The sequence below is a fragment of the Aspergillus viridinutans genome (genome assembly GCF_018404265.1).
Source record: "Aspergillus viridinutans IFM 47045 DNA, scaffold_6, whole genome shotgun sequence".
Classification (NCBI taxonomy): Eukaryota; Fungi; Ascomycota; class Eurotiomycetes; order Eurotiales; family Aspergillaceae; genus Aspergillus; species Aspergillus viridinutans.
In genome coordinates this window covers 2,117,071-2,138,638 of record NW_025091222.1, presented here as the reverse complement: position 1 = coordinate 2,138,638, position 21,568 = coordinate 2,117,071, and the positions used below count along the sequence as shown (strand labels likewise).

The window sequence follows — 21,568 nt, the reverse complement described above, 5'->3', positions numbered from 1 at the left end:
CTCAAAATTAAACCAAATCTAACCATGGTTAGTTAGTAGGGGCCTAGCTAGGCCTAGCTAGGCCTAGTAATAGGTTTTTATAGTGAAACTACCACTAACCTGGATTAGATCTGGGTTGGCTGCGGGTTCTAAAATTTAAACTTAAAATTATAGTAGTTCAGTGCTAACTGGTTTTGAACTTACCTGAACTCACACCAAATGCAACTCTAATAGATATTAGCTATATTAATATAATAACTATAGAAGATAGAATTATTACTTTATATACTAATTAAAGTATATAAGATATTTAAAGAGGTTAAAGAATCCTTATTCTTATATAATAAACTTTTAAAAATAACTTAAAAGGATTAGGAATTTACTAAATATTTAGGAGTATATTTAAAATAGATAAGAAAGGGTATCTTAATAAAATAATATACTTAATAAATAAAGATTTAAAAATATATTAATAATATATTAATAGGAACTAGCTAATCTATATACTATTAAAAGAAGTTAACTCTAGGAAGTAACTAAAGTAAAATTAACTTAACTTCTTTAAATAATAAGCTAAATAAGAGAATACTATATAATTTATTAAAGAATAATTAAATCTAATAGGATACTAGTAGAAGAGATATAGATTTTAATAAACTATTTATAGTAGTAGTTCTAACTTATTAAAAGTAATTAGAGAAGGATAAGTTATCTAGTATTATAAGAATATTAAGATAAGAGAAAAGATTTATTTAATTAGAGTTAAAATTACTTAAAAATAACTAAATATAAAAGAAAATAATTAAATAAAAAAATCTTCTAGACTTTCTTAACTTTATTAGCTTTCTTAATATAAGTAATACTTAATTACCTTAGCCTCTATCTCTATCTTAAAGACTAGTAAGATTAGAAAGTTATTTATCTTAATATATCTTATTCTTTAGATTAAATTCTTTATTATTATTATCTACTTTATTAGAGTAAAGAGCTTTTTTAAGCTTTAAAATTTTTTTATTAATAAGCTTAAAGAAATAAGTAAGATCCTTCTAAACTATTTAAAATATAATAAGATTTTTAAAATTAGATATTAATATAGGCTAAGAAAGAATAGTACTATCTAAAAAATAATTAAAATAATATTTTTTAAAAAGAGTTAGAGATACTCTACTTAAAGTAAGATAATATTTATTCTTTAGATTATTAAGACTAGAAGTAATAGAGTTAGGCTAAGATAAATTTAAATAAAAATTAATAATAATAACTTCTACTATAAAGTCTATATTAGAAATAAAAAAATTATTAATACTTAAAGTTAGAGTAATATTTAAGGTTAGAGAACTATTATCTAGCTTTAGAAAGAATAGAATATTAGAGTATACTACTTTAGCTTAAGCTTTCTTAATAATAGTATAGTAATAGTAAATACTTAATATAAAAATTAGATTCTCTTTAGGACTACTTAACTAACTTAATCTAGTTTAATACTTAAGATTAATATTAAGTATAGATAGAATAGCTTTACTTATAGAAGAAGAGGAATAATAACTATAATAATTTAGACTAAATTTAGTAGTAAGTTTAGGAGGAGTCTAATATAAAGTATTTAATTATTATTTAGTAGATATATTAATAGTTTTACTTAGAGGTATATCTTATAAGGTAAGACTATTATTCTAAATTTTTAGTAAATTACTAGTTTATAGAATTATCCTATATAAATAAATAATTATTAGTAAAAAATTTAAAATAAAAACTTATATATTATCTCTAGAATTCTATTATTTACTATAACCTAGGTAAAATTTATAGTTTAAATCTTTTTTATACTATAGATAGTTTATATAAGTGCCCTAAAATAATACCTAAGTTATATTATTTAAATTATACTTAGAAGATATAATATATTTAAGAAATATACTAGAATCTATATATTACTTATAACTAGGACCTATAGTAAATTAGTAATACCTTACTAATAGAGAATAATAGCTAATTACTAAGATAGATTAATAATTAGCTTAATTAATAGTTTACTACTTTTATTATAAGACTATTTAATATTATATACTATATCTAGGAAGGTAATATAGAATCTATCTTACTTTATTAATAAAAAAAAGTACTCTTCTATTACCTACTTAATAGTACTATAATAATTAGGAATAAGTATCTTTAAATTAGAAATAGAAGTATAATAACTAAGGAGTTATAGAAGATAAATATACTTTATAAAGAGAAGAGACTATAAAAGTCTATTAATTTAAATAAATAAAAGTTAAGCTAGGGGATCTAATATTAAGGCTTAGTTATAAAATATCTTATATATTAAATAAGAAAGTTAAAGATATTTATACCTAGGCTATATATACTAGTAGTAAATACTTACTTATTTATCTATACTTATTAGTTAATTCTACCTTTATTAATTTAATTATTTATATATATATATAAATAATAATATTTACTATAATTCTTTATATAGTGCTTAAGGATTACTAATTACTTAGATAACTTACTTATTAATATTACTAAGTAAGGTAATCTAATTATACCTCTTATATATTAAATAAAGAATATACTTAGCTACCACTATAATAATTTTAAAATAATAGTATAAAGAATAATTTAGTTAATTCTATAGATTATTAATAAAGAAATAATAATATCTAAATACTAGATTTAGAAATTAATATCTCTTAGTAATAGTTATATCTATATAGTTATATTAATAGCTACTAACTAAGAACTCTATAGATAAAGTTTAGTTTAAGCAGGGGAGGATGTAATATTAATAGTAGGTATATAGCTTTAGGGAAGCTATATTAGGGGTGTAATAATATTTAGTAACTATTATTACTATTTATATAGTTAGTTAGGCCTTATATTTATTCTTAGCTTAGGCTAAAATATAAAAGATAACTAGAATCCCTTAAAGTTAAGAAGGTATATATAGAGTGGCTACTAGCCTACCCCCTACCCTTACACTCTTCAAAGACTCCACATCCCTAATGACTATGAATATCCCAATTAGATTTCTATCTTCTAGATATATCTCTTAATTTCTACTTACCTAAGCTTTTACTTAAGCTAGTATTCTCTTTCTAAAAGTTTATAAATAATCTTATTATTATTATTAAGGATAGTATTTATTAGTTACTTCCTCTTTTCTATATACTAGACTTCTAATTCTATAGGGGTATTTGCCCTTTCTACCCTTTTAGAGGTAGGTTAGTTATTTATATATAGTAGGAGAATACTATTATAACTATTATCTAGTTATTTAGTTATAGATTCTATAAGATTAGTTAGTTCTTTATAGATAGAAATTATCTTTTTTATTATAGATATAGATTCACTGCGTGGGTTTAGAGTTCTAGAGAAAGATCTAGTATTAACTATTATCTTATAGTGTCCTAATAAGCTAATTAGATTTTTAAGAGTAATTAGAACTATAAGATCACCTACTAAAGATTAATATTAACTAGTAAGATCAGTATGAAGGGAGTAAATATCTATATATTACCTAAGTAAGGAGAACTAATTACTAAGTTATAGAATACTTAGCTAATTACAGAGATATATATAGTAGATTATGTGATCTACTAGGTCTAAACCCTCTGCACTATTAGTGTTGGCTGTGTATGGTGGCTTTATGGTTCGCTGTAGCCCTTAACACCCTTCCCTCCTGCTCAACTGAATTTTTTGAGTTTATATATGCTTTTAGTGGCATAGTAGCTGGCTGAATACTGCAGCTTTTGAAATGGAAGTTAAAATACATTTAGTAATCTACTTGGTTGCGTGATCCGCTCGCTTACCGATTACGTTAATACTCTATCTAATTGGTCATCACTCGAGTTCCGCAGATCGTGGGCTGCCTTATCGCATGTTATTTGTGCATCCAATCTTAGGTAAGATGTCCAAGCGCCCATTCCAGCGCTATTTATGCCATATTGTCAGACCCCCGCAGTTCAGAGCTGGAGGAGTACTCCGTAAATCTCTAAATTCATCCTGTTCCTTTGTCACCGTCGAGGTGTCGTAGAGAGGAAATCCTCGAAATGGCCGCATTGGTCAACATAACCAGCTACTTCAACCGAGGGCCACTAACCACCACTTTTGCTCCCCCAACTACTTGCCTTCAGACTTTATCCACAGCTGTCTACGAGGTGAATGGGATACCGCAAACAACTACATATTACGGGCACTGGTTCGATGGACCTGGCGAACCATGTTACCCAACTGGCACGATGCCAACATCGCTGCTTCTTTCTCCCACATATTGGGGGACATACTGGTGTATGTCGACTTGCTTCCAAGGGAATTCACTAATGAACGTACTGATAGTCAAATAGATTCTCCAGGATTGTACTGTCCCAGTGGATGGGCCACAGCGGGCCAACTATCCGGATCATGGAATGGGATTGAGATATCAAGTAGCACCAGTGGAGCGATTTGCTGCCCTTCGTGAGTGACCCATGGCTTGATGTAGAAGTAAGCTTACTTGACTAGGAGCATGGGTTACTACGCCGGTGGTCACCAATGCAGCGGTGTCCTCCCTGCAAAGGAGACTGTCACACTGGCGGCCTCTGGTATTGTTGTCACCAGTACGCTCTCGACGCCAGTGACCGTTTACGCCGATGGGATTCCGCTCATTTGGGACAAATCCGACCTCCCCAAGTCGACAAGTGTGTCCCAGACATCGACATCGTCATCTTCATTTGGTCCACCTTCAACTTCACCCCCAGCAAGTTCGATGGATCATTCAGGTCAATCTGGACTTGCAGAAGGCGCAAAGATCGGGATAGGAGTTGGAGTTCCTCTAGGAGCTCTTGCAATAGGAGCAGTTGTATTCTTCTATATTCTGCGACGGCATCGAAAACAGAAAATGAATCGCACTCAGCCAGTATCGGAAATGTATGCCAGGCAGTCAAAACCGGTGGAACTTTCCTCCTCAAGTCCGCGTTCCGAGCTTGAGTCTCCATCCATGGTTAGACATGAATTAGCTTGATGATGGAGGTTCGTTTTGTGTCTATAAAGTCCACAAATGAGCAAGGCTTAGTCTCGTCGATGATACCTAATCTGGGAGGATAAACTGCTACTGAGAAACCACCGTCCTGGCGCTTGCTTGGAGTCCATAATGATACTGTGGTCCTGAAATGAGCCAGATTTCCTCAGAACTCCTATGCAGATATCCTCGCACCTGTTTCCATTGCAAGTGAGAGTCTCCGAAGGCCGGTTCCGTGCGGTTAATGCCGGAGATGTTCTTTCTGGGAATTCGTTATAATGCAATGCGACACAATGTGTGCAGTCACCACTACACTGCATTGTGAACTCTTGTCGCAGCTATTCATTCCTGCTATTGTCTATGGTCGTCAATCCTAGAACCAAGACAATCATCAGATTTAATACTGCCAGGTATTATAGATGCCGTCCTTTAAGCCGACAGTGCTCATTAGTCATGGCCAACATTACCCCACGGGAAAACGGCAAACTCCAGACTCCACTGCGGGGAGTCGGGGATGACCCCGATCAGGGTTTATAATGTCGGCTTCTCCATATTATACGTAGTTGGAGTTCTCGTAAATTCTACAAGGAATCTTTGGACAAGCGGCATGGTGACAATCGGAAAGACGGATACTCGCTCACTGCAACAGGATGAATCCGGCTCGGTACAAACAGGACAAGATGCTGCTGGGGCTGTCGAGGCAATGGCACCGGTTCCAAACGGGGGAATACAAGCATGGCTCAGCGTACTCGCTGGGTTCTGTGTGTTTGTAAATTCATGGTAAGTCTCAGAGTACCAGTCACGGTGGACCGAGGCTGATGAACAGGGGACTGCTTGCTTCGTATGGCGCGTTTCAAGAGTATTATCAGACGGTACTGCTGACCTCGCAGTCGCCTTCGTCCATTTCCTGGGTGGGCAGCGTGCAGGCCACATTGATCGTCATGGTTGGAGTCGTGACTGGTCCGTTGGTTGATTCGGGATATCTGCGGGTTCTAATCACCATTGGAATGGCCCTCGTTGTCTTTGGGATCATGATGACCAGTCTGGCGACGCAGTACTACCAGGTAGGTCACCCTCCCCATCCACCAGCCCCCTGGCTAACTCTGCAGATCCTCCTGGCTCAAGGCTTCTGCGTCGGTTTCGGCGGCGGCATCGCCTACATCCCCGCGATGGTCGTCATCTCAAGCAACTTCACCACGAAACAGCCCATCGCAATCGGCTGCGCAGCCATCGGCTCCAGCGTCGGCAGCGTCGTCTTCCCCATCATGTTCCGGCAACTGCAACCGCGCATCGGCTTCCCCTGGACGGTCCGCAGCATCGGCTTCATCAATCTTTTCCTAGGGCTCATCACCATCCTCATCCTCTGCCGCAAACCAGGCAAGAAGACCCGCGCGCGCAGCATGATCGAATGGCGCGCCTTCACCGACCTCCCCTTCATGCTGTTCTCGACCTCCCTCACCTGCGTCATGCTCGCCTACTACATCCCGCTCTTCTACGTCCCCTCGTACGCGCGCACGCAGCTGCACACCACCCGCAGCCTCTCCTTCTACATGGTCGCCATCATCAACGGCGCCTCCGCCTTCGGCCGCGTCGTCCCCTACCTCCTCAGCGCGTACATCCCCCCGATCGCCATCCTCTGCCTCGGCGTCGCCGGCTCCGCACTAGCCATGTTCACCTGGATCGCGGCGACCAATCTTCCTGGCTTCGTCGTCTGGGCCTGCTACTGGGGGTTCCTCAGCGGGGTGCTGGTGACGGCGCCGACGGCGATCATCGGGCATCCGGCGCTGTGTCCGGACCCGAATTACCTGGGGACGCGCATGGGGATGATGTGGGGGATCAGTTCGTTTGGATCGCTGGTGGGGACGCCTATCGCTGGGGCGCTGGTGGATTTATCCGCTGCAGATTCGGATTTTCTGAAGGCGCAGGTGTTTGCGGGCTGTTTGATGGTGGGAGGGGTGATGTTGCAGTTGTGGCCGGTTCTGGTGGTGATGAAACATGACCGTCGAATAAAAGCAGTTATCTAGATGCCAATACTCCGTAGATAATAATAGTCTGCAATAAATTATGGAGTCTTGGACCATTCCTTAGCGCCGCGCGAAGTGGACGGGCGCTGCAACCGGCGTTTTCGGCCGCCCCTTATTGGTGACCTTGCAGCAGGCTGTCTCGCCTCAAGGGATGACGGTTTCAGTTTTCCAGGAGATGACCCTGCGTGTCGCAGCCCATCATCTTTGGTTTTAAACCCGTCGACCCCTTTTCTGCTTTCTGTTCTGGTTCTGGTTCTTCTTGTCAATCTTGACGATCTGCATCTCAGCATCAACCGCGCAGCACAACATAAGGCTCTCATACGAAGTAACAACAAAATGGCGATATTATCGATATTATTACGGAGAGATTGCAGTAACGGCAACTCAGCCTCTTGCGAGAAACCGGTCAGCGATTTCCTCAAGACAGGGGTGCCGGGCATTATCGTCGGGATGTACGTTCTCTTACTCTTCTAGTGATGTTGAAGGAATGTCTCCATACTCATACTCCACTGCCAGACTCGTCCTAATCGCCATCTGCGTATGCTGCTATCTCCTCTACCGAAACAAAAAGCGAGACGCGCGCGAGGCGGAGGAAGCGCGTGGTTGGAATCTGGACAAATAACCCTTCCTCCCGCCATATACCCACCGGCTACCGTATTTCGATCGCATACATTCGACACATTTTCTTGACCGAGTGAATAAAGTCCGTGCCTGGAGCACAAGCAGCGCCATGAACATCTACAGACGCACGACATAATGGCTATTGGTGGATGGACAAAAGGCACAAGGCCAACTACAACTACAGACTGAGCCGGTCTCATGTACATTACTGGTCACTGACTGCTTTACTGCGTACCCACCACGCATTGCATTGCATTGTATATACATATCCTTCTTTCACAGCGAGCAGAGCAAACTACTGCACCACAAACTGGGTTTTGTGACTCTTATACAACGTACTCGAATCCAGGACCTCGCCGGTATTCGACCGGATAAAATCCACCTGCAGACTCGTCCGATTCAGGAACCGCACCGTCGCATAGGAGTAGTCATCGGCGTATGCAAAAGCAGTATACGCCGGTTTCGAGCCAACGCTGCTCAGCCCCTCGATATTCCCCGCCGCGCCGGCAACGATGTACATCGGCGCGGAGGGGTCGTTCATGCCTTTGGCGTCGGCGGTGCCATTCACAACAGGCAGGAAGCGCTGCGAGTTGTGCACGTGGCCGAACACGCCGAGGTCCACGCCGTATTTGTACAGGAGGCCCTCGAAGGCGGCCTGGCAGGGGGTGCACCCGCTGCCGCTGCCGGTGGTGTACCAGGGTCTGTGGCCGGCGACGATGACCCAGGGGGTGACGGTGCGGTCGACGCTGGCGAGGTCGGCAGCCAGAAAATCGAGCTGTTGGGTTGCGCCGCCAAAGGGCCCGCCGTTGAGGCCGGCAGAGCCGTCGGGGCCGTCTGGGGCGTCGGGGAAGTCGGTTTCGGTGTCGATCATGACGATGTGGGCCATGCCGTACTCGAAGGAGTACCAGAAGGGTGGGTTGGAGAGGGATTTGGCCTTGGAGGCGAGGGATTGCGCGGTGTCGCTGGAGGAGGACGAGGCGAAGGACCTGGGCATGGTGTTGGCGAAGCGGTGCATGAAGTCGGTGAAGTTGCGCTGGCCTTCTGGGCAGAGGCCGGACGTGTACGGAATTTCAGTGCAGTCTGCCTCGTGGTTCCCCGGGCTGGCCATGTAGGGCTTGCGGCCGGCGATTGGGGCGAGCTGGTCGTAGAACTGCTCCAGGATCGACTGATACGAATCCTTGCCAGTCAGGAGATTATCGACCTTCAGAAACCAATCGTCAGAGTACCCTACGTCTCCCGGGTGAATTACGAGCTCGTAATCATCGATTGTGCTGGCTAGTCGTCCGATGGTGGTGTGGTTGAGCTCGGGTTGGATGTACGGGATGTCCGACTTTTTGATTTTTTTCGAAGCAACGGTGTACCCGTCCTTGCCGTACACGCCAAGATCAATGACAACATCCATGCTAAACGGAGTAGTATCACCTGGAGTCCGAGGACTGAGGAAATGGTTGACTGTCGAGTTGCCCGAGACGATCTTGTAGTAGTAGGTGGTGGCGGGGGTGAGGCCGGTCAACACCACCACATTGGAATACGTGCGCGAGGTGGCATATGTAGTCGAAATGGACGAGCAGGCCTTGGAGGTCAGAGCACTACTGGAAGTGCCATACTGGACACAGCCCTGGTCCAGTTTCTCGTATGTGTTCCATCCAATTGATACAGCTGGGCCTGTCAGATCACGTGTTGCGGTTGGGTCGAGATCTTACCATTAGGGCCATACACAGCAAGGCGCTGCTGGAAAGGAGTCGTCAAGTCACTGGGAATAGGAGGATAATCGACGGCAGCCAGTGCGCCACTCGCAAGGACGGACAACGCCGTGATCACAGGAGTGCTTCTCACCATATTGCCCACTGCAGTCGGAGTTTGCTTCTGCACTCCGCTCGATACCGCGGGCTGCCATTTTGTTTAAATACTTCTGAAGTAATATAAATCAACATCAATCAAGCATGTGAAGGATCATGTCCATCAATCACAGTGATGGACATGATCACGCCCTCGGCCCGCATAATCTGCATTGTTACGGCGCACTATCAGGCGGGAGAGTGGGACTCCGACGGAGAAAATCAAGGTTTAGAAGGGCTGCTAAGAAGCCTAAGAGCTGTAGCCGAAGCCACTATGATCGTAATAACGGTGCAGAATCCACTCTAGCGTCCACGTGCATCAGAGACAGTCTGTCAGTGATCAACAGAACCGAATCATATTCTTTCTATTGCTGTTCACCTCCGCGGATGAATAACCGAGGCAGTGCCGATCATATCTCTATCCATTCGAGGTGGAGTTAACTGACTTCTGTGACATCTACGGGGTACGTAAGTCAGTAATGATGATATTGCAAACCTCCTGTTACAGAAACGAGGCGAAGAGTCAAGAATACCAAGCTTCTACCGGGAATCTTCCGCTGAGTACGCGCCAATATTGGTTTCATGCTGGTCCTATATCCGGTTCGTTGAGGTCAACTGCCAAGGGATTAAATCATGATCTGCAGGAACCGCAAGTTTCTACGGTGGACATTTCAATGACTGTACCGAGCAAGCAATCCGGATTGACCGGACAGCGGATGGAAAGATAAATCCGGAGATCCGCTCAGATAGATACTCACCTCCCTGTACTGGTCTAGCTTCTGCAGATGGCACATTATTCCTGGTATATAACCTGCTCATGGTGAGAGGTAAATAAACGTGTGATAGAGCTCCATGTTGACTGGACCGATACAAGTTGGATTAATATACAATCATGCAAATATATATTGGTTACTTGAAGCTCCTTCCTGATTTCAATATTATTCATCTCTGTCGCCGACGTGAATAGCCGTCACTTGCATATATCAGTGTGTGGAAAAGTCATAGTTTGGACGCCATGACGACTCATACTGCCAAAATATCGTCGGTCAGTATCTTAACGATATAAACAAATACGAGCATCATCATTATACCCCTGTCTTTTCAATACTATTCCTAGTCCTTCTATACTATCTCTAACTCGTTTACTTTATCGTACTCTTTTTAGGGGCAGGCACTTCTTTAGAATATGGATTTGATTCACTAGGATATGGAAACGTTTGGTGGGTGATTGATTACATAGCGAGAGGAAACATGTCCAACTTAGAAGCAGCCTATATCTAGCACAGGCAGAAGCTTCCGGCATTTAACAGCTAAGCAGGTCTCACTATCACTAGAATCAGATTCAAAGTTTAAAGCTGCCTTTGGCCTCTGTTATGACTGCATCTATGACTTTCTGCTCCACGGCCATCCTGCTGGCGAGAGACACCATGCAGAGTCTTATATGCAGTGAGAAAGACTTAGCTGGTCAGTCATTTGTCAACAAGGTCAAATGGTTCATATGTGTTCGGCTGCCTGGAATCTAAAGCGTAGGATTATCATTAAATCATAACTCTGCCGTTGTATGTATGTCTACAAGGCCTTCAATGCTTTTGCATCAAAATGGTGAATGTTAGCATGAAATGGGATAAGGCAGAATTTTATAGATGAGAACACTTGGTGTTTGTTTATTAAATCCATACATCTACAGACTAGTAAAAACATATCAAGATATGGTTATCTAGCAACTTATAGGGCTGACTGTACTCCATAAATACATAAAGAACAGAAGTTTATTTATACATAGGTTAACTACCATGAAATCATACTCCAGGCTTGACACAGGGAACTCCATACACAGAGAAAAGCATACAAAGGGGCATTAGTACCTCTCTGCTTGTACATGAAACATGGAGAAGACCATGATTGAGGTGGTCTCATTTGATGCCGGCCAAGAAGGTATCTGGTTCGATGGAGACATCGCGCTAAGCCAGCGCTAGTTACTCTGTACAGATTTAGCCAAGAGTCAATGGAACACTTGGGGTACATAATTTCGTTGCAGAGGGAACACTAGTCAGAGATAAGGAAGGTGAGGATACTTGATTTTGGAGGCGCAGGGTTATTCTCTTTTAGACTGCACCTTCCACAGCTCTTTCTTGTCTAGATTTTGGGAGGAGGAAGTCTGTGAGACACAGTCACACAAGTACATACCTTCAGCAGCGCCACTTTTCAGCGCTTAATGTGATCAGAAGTACGGCGTACTTAAAGGCGGCGGATTCAGCCTGCCCCTTAACTACTACTCAAACACTCCAACACCCCAACAATAACAATAACTACCGCTTCAACAAGGTAGCGATCGATCCAGAGCTCGTACTGTCACGATGCCACGGTGCTGGTTCACACGTGGAAGTCGTAAAGACAAGAAGCCTGACGAAGATGCCACACGAAACGAAAAGCCAGGTGCCTCGGGTAATGGGTCTTCCGAAAGACAACAACCTGGCACAAACGACCGTGAAGGCCCAGCAACAAAACAGCCAGGGGCGGCCGCTCACGGCGCTCCGGAGCTTACCACGTCGCAAATTCTCTGGAATTAAGCATATGACACCCTGAAGGTCGAGGAGGCGGCTCTTTTGAAGTCATATGTGAAGGTGATGATGAAGAACCTCCAGCCTGAGGGCACTGGAGCGGCGGACGGTGTCCTGGCGCAAATGGATGACCCAGTGAAACGACAATTGGCGATGCAGAAGCTGGTGAGAGAAGGCCTGCAGAAGATTAAGACGACGTCAGATGTCGCAAAAGGGGTCGGCGTTGTGGCCGATGTTTTCTTAAAGGCCAAGGGCTTGATTGACACGGCGATCGGGAATATTCCACAGGCTGCTCTGCCGTGGGCTGGAGTCTGCGTTCTACTACAGGTGAGAGTGCTTGGCTTGTCACAAGTTACATGTAGTATTGTTTCCTTCTCACACCCGCGCAGGTCCTCATAAATCCGATGCAAACCTCGCAGTCGAACCAAGACGGCATGGAGTATGTGGTATCCAACATGGATTGGTATTGCAGTTTGTCTGAACACATTCTGAGTAAGGAATATATCAAAGTTGGAGAGGAGAACTACGAAGGAGTCCGGGATCAGTTGAAGAGCACGCTTGTCAAACTCTACAAAGCTCTGCTCTTGTATCAAATGAAGAGCGTCTGCTCCTACTACCGAAACCAAGTCGGAGAGTTTCTCCGTCAGATGCTCAACTTGCAAGACTGGGATGCAGCTTTGGAGGATGTCAAGAAAGCCGAGACCGCGGTCGAAAATCATCTGAAGCAGTTTACCACACTCCAAATGAGGGACATGACTGGGAAAATTGTCAAGGATGGAGAAGAGAGGAATGAGCTCCTAAGCGGCATGCGGCAGGATATTCGGCAGCAAAATGATGATCAGAAGAAGATGCATTTAGATGACGAGACCGCAAAATGCCTCCGAGACTTCGATGCAGTCGACCCTCAGAGTGAGATTGCTGATATTGAAGCGCGCAAGGACAGGCTACTAAAGGAAGCCTACGAATGGGTGCTCCGGACCGAGCAATACGCCACCTGGACAAATTGGGATGCCCAAGGTTGTCGACTGCTGTGGATCAACGGGCCAGCTGGCACGGGAAAGACCATGCTCTTGATCGGCATCATTCGGGAGCTCGAGGAACAGCCGGGGGCCAATCTGACATACTTTTTCTGCCAAAGTGCCTCTCAAAACCTCAAAGACGCAACTTCCGCTCTGCGATCCTTGATCTGGTTACTCCTGCAGCGGCAGCCACAGCTCACCTCCCATCTACTGGCCAAGTACCAAAGCGGAAGCTGATTCAACGATGGTCAAGCCTTCTGGACGCTGAAGAGAGTGTTTTTAGAAATGCTGGCTGATCCAAGATTCTCACCCGTCTATTTGATCGTCGACGCTCTGGACGAGTGTGACGTGGAGACACCAGGAAGAGAACACCTGATCGAGCTCATCTCAGAATCCCTCAGCGTAACCGACAAGATCAGGTGGCTAGTCTCCAGTCGGCCCGATGTCCACGTCTACGAGAAGCTCAAGGAGCGGGTCACGCCAGGCACAATCCGCGAGCTCGACGTTCGGAGCAAAGACGCTGTCAACGCATACATCGATCACCATCTGTGTAAGTTGGCTAAAAGGCCAGGCTACACACCGAAGATTCAGGAGGAAATCTCACGCGAGATTCGTCAGCGCGCCATGAACACGTTTCTGTGGGTGGCTTTGGTGTTCAAAGAACTCCGGATACCCCGGGATTGTATGCAATGAGAAAGATTAAGAAATGTCCTAATGATCTTCTCAAACTATACGACCATCTCATGAACCAAATTGAGAGAGGCCAAGATGAAGATCCCATGTATTGCCGGAGTGTTTTGGCTGCTGTTTGCCTTGCCTACCGGCCCTTGTCTTTCGATGAGCTGCACGTCATCGCTGGCCTAGACTCGGATGATATACCGGGGCGAATTGTCAAAGAATGCGGCTCGTTCCTGGCTGTTCAAGAGAAAACCGTCTCTCTTGTCCACCTGACAGCCCGTGAATGGCTGATGTCAAATTTCGAATCACGGCTCCAGCAGCGCGGACCCGCGCAAGTCCATACGGATATCTGGCAACGCTCAATCGAAGGGATGTCTGCAGAAGGATCGGGGTTAAAGCGCAACATTTGCGGCATCGAGGAAGGAACTCAATCAGACGATATCGTGATTCCTAATCCAGATCCACTAGCTGCCCTGCGGTACTCGTGCGAGTTTTGGATTGATCATCTTCTCGAAGATGGTCAGGTCTCGGACGAAAATTGTCAATTATTTGCTGATAGTCAGATCTCGGACGAGAATTGTCAATTATTTGCTGATGACGGGGAGATCTTTTCCTTTTTCAAGGTTCATTTCCTCCACTGGCTCGAGAGCTTGAGTATCATGCATAAGCTGGCGAGCGGACAATTATCAATCATAAAACTCAATGATCATTTGAAGGAAAGTGGGCCTTCAAGTAGTTACATACGCTATATCTAACTGGGTTCGCAGACTACATTGAGCAAAGGCCCCAAGTTTGTTAGTTTCTTGAAGGACGTGGAAAAGTTTGTCCGCAGGCATCGGACGGCCATCGAACAGACCCCTCTACAGATATACGGAACTGCGCTTGCGCTGAGTCCTACCAAAAGCGAAATAAGGAACATGTTCTGGAAGGACAGGTTGTCGTTTATCGAGTCTGTCCAGGGTGTCGAGGACGCTTGGGATGCTTGCCTGCAGACCTTGGAATCCCCGACCATGGACTCCTCGGTCGCTTTTTCACCGGATGGGAAGGTCCTCGTTTCGGCTACATCTGGGCGAGTACAGCTGTGGGATCTTCCAACTGGTGGCTGCAGGCGAGTTCTGGAGGAGGGCGGTGGGGTTTACGCAGTGGCTTTTTCGCCAGATGGTAACACTCTCACGACCATTGCGAGAAGTGCAGTGCGGTTCTGGGATGTTACCACCGAGGCTTGCAAACAGACCCTTGACTTTCCAGATGGATACATTTCAGCATCGGCCTTTTCACTAGACGGTGCATTTCTTGCTGTGGCTTCCGGTACAAGCATTTGTCTCTGGGATACCGCAGGCATGGTATGTACCAAGACTATAGAGGATGTCGCCAACGACTTTATGGGAACCATCGCTTTGTCGCCAGATGCTAAGCTTCTTGTCGTTTGTACACACAAAGCGGTGCAGGTATGGGATATTGCTGCTGGGAAACTGAAACAAGACATCTTCGAGTCTAGGGAGGCTCTCCGGTCCGTGGCATTCTCGCCGGATAGCAAAACTCTTGCATTGGGGTTGTGGAACCGAACGGCGATGCTTTGGGATATCGAAAGCGCGACCTTCACATACAAACCGGATAAAGACGATTTTCGCCCCCTTGATGCCATCACGGCAGATGGGCGGTTCGTCGCTCTCATGTTGTTTAATAAAGTGCAGTTCTGGGATGCGGCAGATCCCATCTACAAGCAGATTCGTCAGGGCCGGTGGATAGACGTTCGATCAATCTCCCGCTCACCAGACGCCAACTACTTCGCGTCCGTTGCACAGAACGGGACTGTAAAAGTCTGGGACGGTTCAATTTGCGAAGCGGAGCAAACCTCGACGGGGCTTGGGGCTCCAATCAGTTTCGTGTCCTCCTCTCCAGAAGATACCGTCCTTCTGTGGGTTTCGACAGGTGACACCATGCAACTCTGGACAGCTGACGGTGGCTGCACACATACACTCACGCACCCTACCAAAAAAGTCATGTCAGCCGCCTTTTCTCCAGACGGCAGAATCTTCGCATCTGGCTCGCTGGAGGACACAGTGTGCGTGTGGGATGTTGCGACGGGCAGCCGCCTGCACACTCTCAAACATGGCGGGAGATGCATAGTCAAGCTGGTGTTCTCTCCAGATGGAACTACCCTCGCGGCCCAGGGTATTGGCGACACCTTACAGCTTTGGGATCCGGCCACTGGATCCTCCAAACATAGCTTCAAGGGCTTCTTGATCGGCCACGTAGACTTCTCCCCCGATGGGAAGTTCCTGGCCGCTCTCTTATCCCCGAAGGCCCTCCTATTGAACGTAGCCACCGGTGTTCACCAGACTCTCGACAACCCCCACCGGAATAGAATTACCGGAGCAGCCTTCTCGCCGGACAGCAAGACCCTTGCCTCTTCGTCCCTTGACGGCATATTTCTCTGGGATACTGCTACCGGAACCTGCACCCAGATCTCCAAGCTAGAGGGATGGGTTACCGAGCTTTCATTCTCCGACGACGGCAAATTCCTGTTGACGAACCTGGGACGGTTGAGCCTCGACGATGGCTCTGTCAGTCCGCTGCCGCCGTCATCTGACGAAGGGCTGGCATCTCCCTTGGTGTCATTCGAAAGGCGGACATTCAAAAGGCCGGCAATTGACGGGCTGAGCTATGACGGCGAGTGGGTGAGCCGGGAGGGGAAGAATCTTCTCTATATCCCCGCGGGTAAACGACCTGCAAATCTAGGGAGTACCTGGAGGATGTTCAAGAATACTCTTTTTATTGGTGATGCGTCTGGTCAAGTGACGTGTTATAAGTTTTCGTTTCCGTCTTCCTGATATTTTCTTGGTATTTTGAGATCGACCTGAACAGAGCCTCGGTGAAGTCCAGATTTCATGATTACCAATACGGCCCAGGGTTGGAAGCATCTTATATAAACATGGCAAATCATGCGTGAGATGACGATGCTATAGCGCATCACCTCCTCGGCAGCCCGCTTCAAAGCGCCGTGTTAAGAGCCGCATTCCTCTAAATGGCGACTCAGATAATACCACAGAGGCAGGTGCCTATAGAGACAATTAGTTGTCACGTTAATGAGGGAGGATGCATGCGTTTAGGATGTCTAATACAACTTCACAATTGTCGTAGTTGGCGAAGCATCAAACAGGGCCAATCGCAAATATATCTTCTTCCATGGATCCAGTGTTAGGTAAGCAGGTGCCTAGATCTGCCTGATCAACCCCTCTTCCTATCGAATGATCAAAACAAGCTTCCAGTCTTCCAGTCCCGCATTGAATAATGGAGACATTCTTTAAGCCTTCATTTCCATCAACGAGTCCCCCACCATCCAATTCAAGACACCATGGCACGAATGAAGCAACTTGCATTTGGAGGGCGATATAACCACAAGCCGCAAGTCTTCCGCGACCATCGGGGAAACAGCTATACTGTGGTCGGAGGAACTCCCAGTTGGTGCTCCAACCCATCGACCATCATCAAATTGAGTATTCACCTGTATACTCTATCCGAGTTAAAAGAGACCCCAGAGGAAATCGGTTCCAAGTTGCTCAGCAGCCATGGTATTGCAAACTGTGGAAATCTACACAATTACTGGCCCCGTGTAGACGTGTACTCCCCACTGGGAAGTATCGAAGAGTGCATGGAGCACCACCGCGCTGAGAAGATCTACCGAAGGAAAGCCCTGGAGGAGATGCACAGGAAGGCAACGGCTTCGGCTGATAACGAGGAGGACGGCGAGGAAGCGGTGCGGAAACTACGCGGGAAACAACCCCTGCCGCATATCGTCCCGACCTGGGCATGCACAGAGAGGTTCTGGACTCAGTATTCCTACGGACATGACTGGCGATATCGCAGTTTCGTTCTCGTCGTACCCGAGGACTGTCCGTCCTGGGGAGATGTTGAGGAGAAGGGGCTGTGGATAGTATGCTTTGATCAGGATGTCACCCCGGCGATGGAGACGCATATGTGGGATTGTGTGCGGGAGGAGGATTCGGAAATCGACAATGGAGAGGGATGGGTCGAGGTTGAGAGGGTCGAGTACGGACCTCCTGTTCTCATCGAACGGGTTTCGGTTTGCAGGGAGGACCAGCAGCCTGACGGAGGCAATTCGACCATTACTGGTACTTTGTACGACAGGTGGAGTCAGATCATCCGAGTGGTCAATGATTGTACATATCGGCAGCCCGAGTGCTATGGTTGCGCAGAGGATGCTCCCCATGAGTGTGAGCTCGACATGTGAGTATCCCCGCTTGCAGAGGGTGGCGTCTCAGGGTGGCTGACCTCTTCAGGGATGAGCACTTCTTTGATGAAGACGCAAAATGCGTGGCCTGCCGACGGGCATCTGAATATCGACGGAGGAGCAAGAGGTTAGCACATAAGCGGAAGGTACAGGAGATGAGTCAATAATAGACAAAGACATGCGGAGATACCAACATATATAATGCAGTTTTATTGCATAGTCTGTGGGGAAACTTGAGAGCTTACCCTTGAAGACATGGCAATAGCAAACGGGATTAATGAATTAAAGCAATCCATAAACCATTACACTGAAATTTAGCGATAGTGACTTAGTGCTAGTCAGAGGCTTCCAGCTTGACATAGATTGTAACCAGAAGTGGCAGCCCACTGGATAGACCTAGGGTGTCGATCCATATAAATCCAGGTGGCCAGACTGGTATGGTTTGGGACTCAGCTTAGTTAGTTTGACATTCACCTTTGAATGACAAGCCGCAGCCTTTACAAAATTGATTAGGCTATGGGCAGTGAATGTAAGCTATTTAACCTGTTGCTCTAGTGAATGCCTACCTCACCAGGCCAGAACCATGAATTCCCTTCCTATCATCATCCTTACCAACTCTGCAATCATCCCTTCCGAATTGATCATCAAAATCAACCACAATAGGTTAAATCCATCAAAAACGTTTCTCATACAATTTCAAGATTGAACAGACGTCAGGAGTTTGTGTACATGCGCATCCCTGAAGCCTGGGTGGACGCTGAGGAAATCGGTCAGAGTCTAGACAGCTCTAGAATTCAGTAAGCTGGGCTATTTTATTGTTCTAGTCTCAGCTAACCTTCCAGGGCGAACTCGACAGTGACAAACACAATGTGACTGCGAACAATGCCTATCAAAGATGTGTCTTCGCTACTATGTTTCGAACCTTCAACGTTACGATCGAAACCGGCACTCCGATGGTAAAACGCTCAGGGCAGGGCATTGGCCAAGGACATGCGGACATCGTCGCGCCCTCAATTGATGCGATGGGTCCGATACTAAAACACAACGTTCACGCTCTGCCGTAGGCAGGATTCCAGTCCACATGACTTCTGTTGGTCGAATTCTTTCTTAGAAAAACAACGACTTTATACCGAGTGTTATACAAACCACTCCTGCGATCGCCGCGATATCCAGCCTTGGGTTTCTCAGCATACTGGCGACAAGCAGAATCAGATGCGGGGAGCAACAGTGAAGAGCAAGTCTCGCAGCTAGACCAAGGAGGTGACCATGCACTTGCTCAACACACGAAATATGCCCTCGTTGGTGGTAGTGCATTCGTGGTTCTACGTTCTACTCGAGCAAGTCAGCTCCGTCCAGGGCGGCTGGTCCATATCGACGTTAAATTGTGAAATGACGCAGTCAAAGTCCAGGAAAGACCAAAAGAGCCTGAAGACAATGTGCCTTAACGGGACGACTATCACGGCGTGGTCTCTAATCTGCGGGATCCCGAAGCCAAGCGCAAATACAAAGCTGATCAACTAGGCATGAACGCTGCGAGAACACAGCTAGCGCACATTATTCCATTTTCTCTAGGAAGGTCTTTCGCAAGGCAAGTCGAAAAGAAGGATCGAGCCCAGCCATGCCACTGGTGCCAGCGAAAACCCCTCTACTGAGCCAATGCTTCCGTTTAATAAAGGTGGTATTGTAAAAAGAGCAAAGGGAACTAACAAGGATCCGGCTAATACCCAACAACTTTACCTGCTTCCGATGAGGAGATCCAAAGTCGTCAATGCGAATGTGGTGATTGTAATAAAGTCGGTTATGAAGTAAGATATATCCAGTCAAATGGCACAAAACTGTGCAATGCATGTCACCAGCATGCAAACACCTGGGGGGCATGACGGATCTCGAGGAGGTTGGAAGATGGTTTCATTCGTGAAGGTTGCTTCTACCACCATATTTAGGCGATGTGATTCAAGCTTATGGCTATCCTCAGAAGTGAGGACATTGTCTTTTGAGTGTATCTTTTGCCTAGAGATGGTATCGCGATAGTTCAATATCGGGCGTGTCACTACCGATGTTTTGCCAAAGTAGTTTCCTTTCGCCAACTTGATTAACCAACTATCAATGTGTACCCTCAGAGTTTACTGTCAATACATATAGAAACACCTGCATGCGCACATGACATCTAACCTCCCCGCCTGAACGCGTCATAAGCAGGCTCAGAAAGAGGAGTCCACTCATCAGCAGTACAGAAAGCATCGAGATATGCGAGCGAACCATCCGGCTGGTCCATCCACACACTTTGCACCTCGCCTTTCGTGTCGAAAATAAATCCATAATGGTAGAAAAATCCAGCCATCCTCGCAGCGCGGATCAAATACAAATCAGCGTCAGAGAAATTATGAGCCTCCTCTCGAAAGGTTTGCCAGAAGAGGCTCTCGAGTTCGCGGTAGTGATCGTAGTAGTGCCACCCTTCTGAATCCATCCAGCCCAAGAAATTCTCAAGCCCGTATAGCGCGAAGCCAAACGGCAGAATCCTTGATTCAGCCCAGTCGACAATCCCTGTGATATTTCCGGTTTTGGGGTTGATGAGGAGATTCATCACGTTAAGGTCACCGTGGCAAAGAACAAAAGGGAGGGCATTTGAGAAGAGAGACGGGAGCTCCTTGCGGACCCTTTCTAGGTTTGGTGCAAAGCGAGACGGCAGGTTTCGAGCAAGAAGGTCAAAATTTGATTGAAACTCCAACAGCAAGGCAGCAGTTTTATCTGAGCATGGCTCTAGATCATTATTCCATGACTGCGCAAAGAACCTGTTCTAATAGGTTAGTGCTTACAAATGAAGCAAAAACTTTACTAGGCGTACCTTGCAAAGTCATTGATAGTGTTATGCTGTCGGGACATGTCGTCTGGTGGAATGCGCGCCATTATGTGAGCAGTCCCAGGAAGGTTCTCCATCTCGTAGATGTAGAGCGGCCGTGAATCGCCCATGGTACCGAGATACTTGCAGCTAGCCACAAATTCGGGATGGATTGCTTTGGCAAGACTAATGATGCCCATATCAATGGTAGAGTTCTCATCTCGAAACTGGAAGAGCTTGGACTTGTTGGGCCCCGCTGTCACGGTATAGCTGCACACTCCTTGCATTTGTAAAGCAGTAGACACACCGCCAGCGCGAGAAATGGCGAATTCATCGCATTGCTGTCTTGTTACAGTAGTGTTCGAGTTGAAAAAATTATTAATTGCGCCGTCAGGACTGTAAAAAACATAAGTCGTCATTGTGGTGAAGGGAAGTAGGACGGGGCGCGGCGGCAGGGAACTGGGAGATAATATGGTGGACTGAATGTATAAACCAGCCAAAATAAATTTTTACAATGATTACTACTAAAACTACCACATGCACCACTATGCCTATAGCCTATCTAGCATGCTTATAGAAACTAATATTTTTATATAAAATATATAGTAATAGACCCCATATCATATAGATATTGAATGATTTAAATTTAAAATCACTATATAGTAGGGATTCAAATCGTCATATGGTAGGGATTTGAATTGCTATATGGTAGGGATATCGAATGATTCAAATCATCATATAGTAGGGATTTG

General features: G+C 45.4%; 6 protein-coding genes across 6 annotated transcripts; 4 read left to right on the top strand and 2 right to left on the bottom strand.

The window, feature by feature from the left end:
* Positions 1-4,489: 4,489 nt before the first annotated feature.
* Aspvir_008416 (uncharacterized protein) lies at positions 4,490-4,783 on the top strand (the record flags this gene model as incomplete). The annotated part of the gene is made up of 1 exon (XM_043271587.1): positions 4,490-4,783. A coding segment is annotated over one exon (294 nt), but the record flags the coding sequence as incomplete, so codon positions are not given.
* Positions 4,784-5,588: 805 nt separating this feature from the next.
* Positions 5,589-7,005, top strand: Aspvir_008415 (putative MFS monocarboxylate transporter; the record flags this gene model as incomplete). Its single annotated transcript, XM_043271586.1, has 3 exons — positions 5,589-5,761; positions 5,808-6,045; positions 6,091-7,005. 3 exons carry the CDS (start codon positions 5,589-5,591, stop codon positions 7,003-7,005), a joined length of 1,326 nt encoding a protein of 441 aa, XP_043127521.1.
* Positions 7,006-7,921: 916 nt separating this feature from the next.
* On the bottom strand, positions 7,922-9,465 carry Aspvir_008414 (purple acid phosphatase family protein; the record flags this gene model as incomplete). The annotated part of the gene is made up of 2 exons (XM_043271585.1): positions 7,922-9,285; positions 9,330-9,465. 2 exons carry the CDS (start codon positions 9,463-9,465, stop codon positions 7,922-7,924), a joined length of 1,500 nt encoding a protein of 499 aa, XP_043127520.1.
* Positions 9,466-11,821: 2,356 nt separating this feature from the next.
* On the top strand, positions 11,822-16,556 carry Aspvir_008413 (NACHT and WD40 domain protein; the record flags this gene model as incomplete). The annotated part of the gene is made up of 6 exons (XM_043271584.1): positions 11,822-11,951; positions 12,036-12,352; positions 12,415-13,262; positions 13,347-13,682; positions 13,706-14,345; positions 14,490-16,556. The coding sequence occupies 6 exons, from the start codon at positions 11,822-11,824 to the stop codon at positions 16,554-16,556; spliced, it is 4,338 nt and encodes a 1,445-aa protein (XP_043127519.1).
* Positions 16,557-17,080: 524 nt separating this feature from the next.
* Aspvir_008412 (uncharacterized protein) lies at positions 17,081-17,977 on the top strand (the record flags this gene model as incomplete). The annotated part of the gene is made up of 1 exon (XM_043271583.1): positions 17,081-17,977. The coding sequence occupies one exon, from the start codon at positions 17,081-17,083 to the stop codon at positions 17,975-17,977; it is 897 nt and encodes a 298-aa protein (XP_043127518.1).
* A 2,167-nt stretch (positions 17,978-20,144) lies between these two features.
* Aspvir_008411 (phosphotransferase family protein) lies at positions 20,145-21,103 on the bottom strand (the record flags this gene model as incomplete). Its single annotated transcript, XM_043271582.1, has 2 exons — positions 20,145-20,769; positions 20,823-21,103. 2 exons carry the CDS (start codon positions 21,101-21,103, stop codon positions 20,145-20,147), a joined length of 906 nt encoding a protein of 301 aa, XP_043127517.1.
* Positions 21,104-21,568: the final 465 nt, after the last annotated feature.